At 59.8% G+C, this 6,000-nt stretch overlaps 1 protein-coding gene across 2 annotated transcripts in view; it reads right to left on the reverse strand.

The window, feature by feature from the left end:
* HAPSTR1 (HUWE1 associated protein modifying stress responses) overlaps window positions 1-1,792 on the reverse strand; it is a 28,953-nt gene extending 27,161 nt beyond the window's left edge. The window contains exons 1-2 of one of the 2 annotated variants that reach the window (XM_070484947.1): window positions 1,139-1,792; window positions 550-630 (exon numbers count right to left, since the gene is read on the reverse strand). In XM_070484947.1, coding sequence (XP_070341048.1) covers window positions 550-630; window positions 1,139-1,364 — 307 coding nt within the window. In that variant the 5' untranslated portion in view covers window positions 1,365-1,792. The remainder of the gene's footprint in view (window positions 1-549; window positions 631-1,138) is intronic. The other variant, XM_044747108.2, reaches the window with a different exon arrangement.
* Window positions 1,793-6,000: the final 4,208 nt, after the last annotated feature.

Here is a 6,000-nt window from a genome sequence, read left to right on the forward strand (position 1 = left end):
ACTGCCCATCAACGCGCACAGATTATCCCAATCAGCCGATTCTCCACGCGTTTGTTTACTAACTATGGACCCACCAAGCTCGGAGTCGCCTAACTCGAGAACCTCCTCCTGGAGGGGCTGACACGCGTCCCCGCCACCTCTCTGGGGCACAGGCCCGTCCCCTCTCCGCCCCGGGGGGGCCTCTGCCCCGTCTTCCAGCTCAGGGCTCCCCCACCCGGGCTCGCTGACATCGGGACGCGGGGGCGCGGACGGGCACCCGCGCCCTGCACCGCGGACGCCCAGCAGCCCCTCTCCGGGAGGACATTCAGAAACGCCTCCAGCCCCGGCCAAACGCCCCGGGAAGCGGGGGGATGACGGGGTGCAAGTCGCCCCCACGTGGGGGATCAGTGATCTCGCCAGCCACCCCCGGAGACGTCCAGTTGGAAACCCTGGATCCAGGCGCCCCAGACGCCCGGGCAGCCGGGGACAGGGAGGGGGCCACCCGGGGCGCAGGGCCGCCCCGCCCCCGCCGCCCTCCCCCGGGGCGGCCACGCAGCGCGGCCTCCTCACCTTTGTAGAGGTTGGTGACGGCGGTGGCTGCGTTTTGGAAGGGGACCCAAAGCGACAGTCCTGGCTGCTGACACACTCGGTCTGAAAGAGGAAAAAAAAGACACAAAGACAGAGAGAGAGAGAGAAGGAGGACAAGAGAGACAGAGAGAGAGAGCACGGTTACTCGGGCGTCGATCGCTCGGGAACGGCCATATTAGGTTTCGCCATTTTGTTCGGGGTTTCGGGCTCCCCCGCCGGCCGGGAGGGCAGCGGGAAGGGGGTCGCGGCGGGGTGGAAGGGGCGGCCGCGGGGCTGCGAGGCGCGGCGCGGGGAGGGGAGGGGAGAGGGGAGGGCCCCCAGGTCCCCGCCCCGGGGCCGGCTCCGGGCGCAACGGGGCCGCCCCGCCGCCTCCCTTCGCCATTTTGTGACCGGGGGCGCCCGGCAGCCGGGCCCCAGGGGCGGGGGGCTCCCCCGGCAGCCCGGCGCCTCCCGAGGCCCCGCCGCCCGCCCGCGCCGCCATCTTGGCGGAGGGGGGCGGCGGGGCGGCGGCCGGGCGGGCGGCCGGGGCTGCGGGCCGAGGGGCGGCCAAGATGGCGGCGGCGGGCCTCACCTTTGTAGAGCTGGGCCACGGCGGTGGCCGAGTTCTGGAAGAGGTGCCACAGCTTCTGCTGCTTGTGCTCGGGCTGCGCGGCGGCCGCCGCCTCCTCCTGCAGCTCCGGGGGCAGCTGCTCGTCCTGCTCGGCCTCGGCCAGGCACTGCCGCTCCCACTTGGAGAACCAGTGCTCGGGCCCGTGCTCCTGGATCTCCGCCTCGCCCTCCTCCTTCCGCTCCTCCATCCCCCGCGGCCTCCCGCGGCCTCGCCGCCGCCGCCGCCGCGTCCTCCTCAGGCGGGGCCCCCGCGGGAGCGTCGTCGTCGAGCGGCCCGGCGGCGGGGCCCAGCGGCCGGCGGCGGCTCCTCGCGGCGGCCCAGGCCTCCTGCGCCCCGACGGCCGGCGAGTCCCGCCCCGCGGCCCCGCGCCGCCCGGGACGCCCCCCGCCCCGGGCCTCCCCGCCCCCGGGCCCCGCCGAGGGGCGCCGCGGCCCGGACGGGCACCGCCGCCCCTCGCCTGGCCGGCCCGAGCCCGGCTACCGCCGCCCCATGGCGCTGCGGCCCCCACTAGGGCCGCCGCCGCAGACCGCCGAGCCCTCCGCGCTGCCCGGCCAGCGCCGCCGAGCCCACCCCGAAGACTGAGAAGCGACGTTGTCGCCGCCGCCGTCGACGCCTCTGCGGCTGCTGGTCCCCGCCCTCCCCCGCCCACATGCTGACTGCGGAAGCGCCGCCCCCTCGTCCCCGTCGCCCCTGCCCGGTTGGGGCGCGCCCGCTCCGAGGGCCCCCATTGGCCCGATCCGACCGGTTCCGCGTGCCGGCCCCTGAACACAGCGTCGTGATTGGCTCGTCGGCCTGTCTGCCTGACGTAACCAATGGGCGGGGGAAAGGCAGTGAATGTCAGGAAGGATGAAGTCGGAGAAGGAGGGGGAGGAGCTGACAGTGGTTGCCTCCAAGCCAACCAAGAAAAAAATAGATAAGGAGGTGCGCATGCGCACTTGCTCGCGGCGTTCCCCCCCGCCCGGCGCGGGGTGGCCAGCGGGAGTCACGTGACCCGGCCCGGCGACCGCGCCCCGCGGGGGCTTTTCCGGCGCCTGTAGGCCCCAGGGGACGCGACATTGAGTCCGGCCCCCGGGCCGCGGGGACACAGGGGCGTGGTGGGTGGCAGCCTGCTTACTCCAGCCCTTTGGGCTTCCGAGGGGGAGAGGGAAGCGGAGAAAGTGAATAAAACGCGCAACTTGTGTCCAAGTTTGCAAAGTGCTCCCCCGTCTGTATATTGCACAGTCCCACTTCTTGGATGGACACATCGAGCCTCCGGGTCTAAAGGACAACTTCCAAGTTGCAAGGCCAGCGTGCCCTTCCTCGGGCTGACGGAGCTGCGCGGGGGAGGCCCTGCGGCCCGGCGCCCCTCCGGGGACATCGCCCCTGGACACCGCAGCGGCCGCCCAGCCGGTCCGCGAGGCCGAGAATAACCCGGAGCCGGAGAGGGGGGTGCCCTCGCGCGTGTGGCGGCCCCCGCACCTGTCCTAAGCAGCACACTCCCGGGCCACGTGCGGCCGCCAGCGTCACGCGCCAGCCTGCGCCTCCTCCGGCAGGAACCCGCGTGGCCGCGCCGAGTGGGAGGCCCGGCTCCAGGGGAAGGTCCTGCGCCGGCCTTGTCACCCCGCCTTGCGCCGTCGCCCTGTCCCCGCCCCCTACACCCCCCAGCGACGGGGGCTGTGCGCCTGCAGTGGGCCAGGCGCGGGGCTGCGCGCCCTGGTCACCGGCCGGGGCGGCCCCCGGGGCGCAGGGTCTGGGGAGGAAGCGGCCACGTAAACCGGCGATGACCGCACAGAAGCAAACGGGCCCTCTAGACCTACACGCGGGCGGCGGGGGCAGGAGGGCCCCGGGGGTCCGGAGGAGTCGGCCACCATCTCCCGCTAGCTGCCTGAGTGCGCCCCTACCCAGCAATCCGGCTTTACGCCATCCCCTTCGGAATTAAATCTGCCCTCCTCGCAATGGCCTAAAGGTCCCTGCAGGATCCGGCCCCGCCTCCTCTGTTCTCCTCTCACGCCATCCCCTGCTGGCTTATGCAGCCTGGCCGCACTGGCCTTCTTTCCGTGTCCCCAGGACGCCAAGCTCTTTTCTGCCTCAGGGCCTTTGCCCTCGCAGTTCCCTCTCTCTCGGAAGTCTTCTCCTCCTCCTTAATCCTCAAGGCTCTGCTCAAAAGGCCCGTAAGCACACAGAGTCCTTGTCGGATCAACCTGGATAACGGAGCGCCCTCCACGCGCTCTCCGATTGCCTGGCTTTGTTTTTTCAGACCCTGTATCACTATCTGAAATGATGTGCTATTGGTGTGTTTACTTAGGGGTCGCCTCGCACCAAAAAAAGTAGGTTCTTCGAGGGCAGGGCTGTTGGTAGCCGTGTTTCTGGCTGAACCGTAGAAGATCCGTAGGATTTAGGAAGAAAGGGAGATGGAGGCCAGGGCAGAAAGGACCTGCCAGGCGGAAGTAGAGGTTGTAGGGGAACCGCAAGTTCTTTTATTGAATCACGTTCAATAAAACACGATTTATGGATTCTATAATATGAAAAAAGGGTTTTTCAATAATGATTACAAAAGAAAAAATCGGAAAATCTTCGCTTATTTTTACAGCAAAAAAAGTTTCATCTGAGTGCATTTTAATATGTCTTCTGTGATAAGAGATCTTTCTGAGACCCGCTAAGGTCTTAAATGAGTCTCTCTCTCACACACACACGTGCACGCACGCACACGCGAGCACACACACACGCGCACGAGATGACGCTGGAGACCAGGCTACTGGCAGATGATTTTTCTCTCTTTCTAGACTGCGCTTTATAAAACCTAAGCAATGTTATCACACGTCAGCACCTGGTGGGTGCTCACAGCTGATGAGCAAGAGCTGTGGAGGGAGGCTCACAAGCTGCCACAGAGAAAAGCGGCATGTGCCAAATGCCATGAGGGCATAGAGTCAGAGTTGTGGGCAGGAGAAAGCGTACTTCCCAGTGGCGGGAATCCCGGAGGGCTTCCTGGGGGAGGAAGCATTTTCACTAGGCCATGAAGTACAGACAAGGCTCCTGAAAGGAGAGGCCCCTCAGAGCAGAAGGACACGTAGATTCAAAGGCACAGCAGTGGAAAAGGCTTAAGGAACCAGGAATGATCTGGGTTGATTTGAACCACATTGTCTTTCTGGTGATGACGTGGTACCCTGTAGTATGGCTTCCTAAATAATTGTACCAGCACTTCCTAGCTGAGTGACCTTGGGCAAATTACTGAGTCTCTCTGAGCATGATAAATGGAGATGGTGACAGGAACTCACAGGGTTTGCTCTCAGGATTAAATAATAAAATATAATAATAAGTGAGAAAAGAACAGAGTGCCGTGCCAGCACACAAAATCACTCAATAAAGACTAGCACTCAAGGGGCCTGGGAAAGTGCCCCCGGATGAGCCTCCAACCTTGGAATTGGGAGGCCTGTATGTGCCACGATGAAGATGACATCTCTCCGCCGAGATCTGGAAACGTCACATCCGTTGAAAATCACTAGAGCTTGATGACTCAAGAAAATGTGGGTTAATGTCTACTTTCCATTTTTAACATCCTTCCAGACTTTTAAATATGTATATGTAGATGCTTTTTAACATAAAAGATACATTACAAAGCTTGTTGTGAAACCTACCTTTTCTTTTCCATTCTATATATCTTGGACCTCTTTTCCATGTCAACAGTATAGTTGCCTTATTCTCTCTTATTAGCAGTCACGTAGCGTCCCCAGGTCTGGGCACATGATAGTGTACTTAACAACTCTCTCCTTAAGGGCGTCTAGGTTGTTTTCAGTGTCTTAATCTCACAATGACACGTCCTCAGCCTCCTTGTAGAGTCGTCTTTGCACACTCGTTCAGTTACTTCCTTTGTATCAATTCCGTAAAGTACGGGCTGGCCCGGTGGCGTAGTGGTTAAGTTCATGCGTGGCCCTGGGTTCGCTGGTTTGGATCCTGGGTGCAGACCTACACACTGCTCATCAAGCCATGCCGTGGTGGCGTCCCACATACCAAATAGAGGAGGACTGGCACAGATGTTAGCTCAGGGCCAATCTTCCTCACACACACACAAAAAAATCCATAAAGTAGAATCACTTGGTGAAAGCACTGTATTTTTCTGTATTCACTGGTTCTGTTATTATTACCACAAAAGCACTTGTTTCGCCTGAAGAATTCCAATTGCACAGAAGAACACAAAGCAAGAAGTACAAGTCATTCTACTTACCTTATTCCAGATCCTCCTCAATCCTATAACTAAGAAATAACTTGTGACCTTTGGAAACTGTGTCCGGGTGTATGTCATGTGCATACGTGTATACATGTAACTATGTACATGCATGTCCCCCTTAAGTGCAAAAAGGTCATCATTTTATATGTACTATTATACAAACTTTTTTCCCTTGATGTAATTTGGACATGACCCATGATACAATATAAATTCTTTTAAAATATTGTAAAGTATTTCATTGTGTGGACTGATTATTATAAAGTATTTAACACATTCCCTATTGATGGAAATTTTGGTTGTGACCAGTCTTTGGCTGTTATAAACAGGGCGGTAATGACCATCCTTGCATGTATGTGCTACAGTGAACATCTTTGCCTGTGTGTACATGGATGCATATGCAAATAGCCTCAGAAATAGTATTTTGGCATCAAAAGCTATAGGAATTAAATATTTTATAAGAGACTTTTTAAAAATGCCCTTCAGAGAGGCAGAGCAGTTGGCATTGCCTCCAGCGAGGACCTGAGTGTGCTGTTTTTCCACAGTCCTGTCGATACCGAGTATCATAAACAGCTTTGTACTTTGCTAGTCAAAGAAGCAAAGAAAGGATGTCTCCTTGTGG

Source organism: Equus asinus, chromosome 14 (genome assembly GCF_041296235.1).
Source record: "Equus asinus isolate D_3611 breed Donkey chromosome 14, EquAss-T2T_v2, whole genome shotgun sequence".
Lineage (NCBI taxonomy): Eukaryota > Metazoa > Chordata > Mammalia > Perissodactyla > Equidae > Equus > Equus asinus.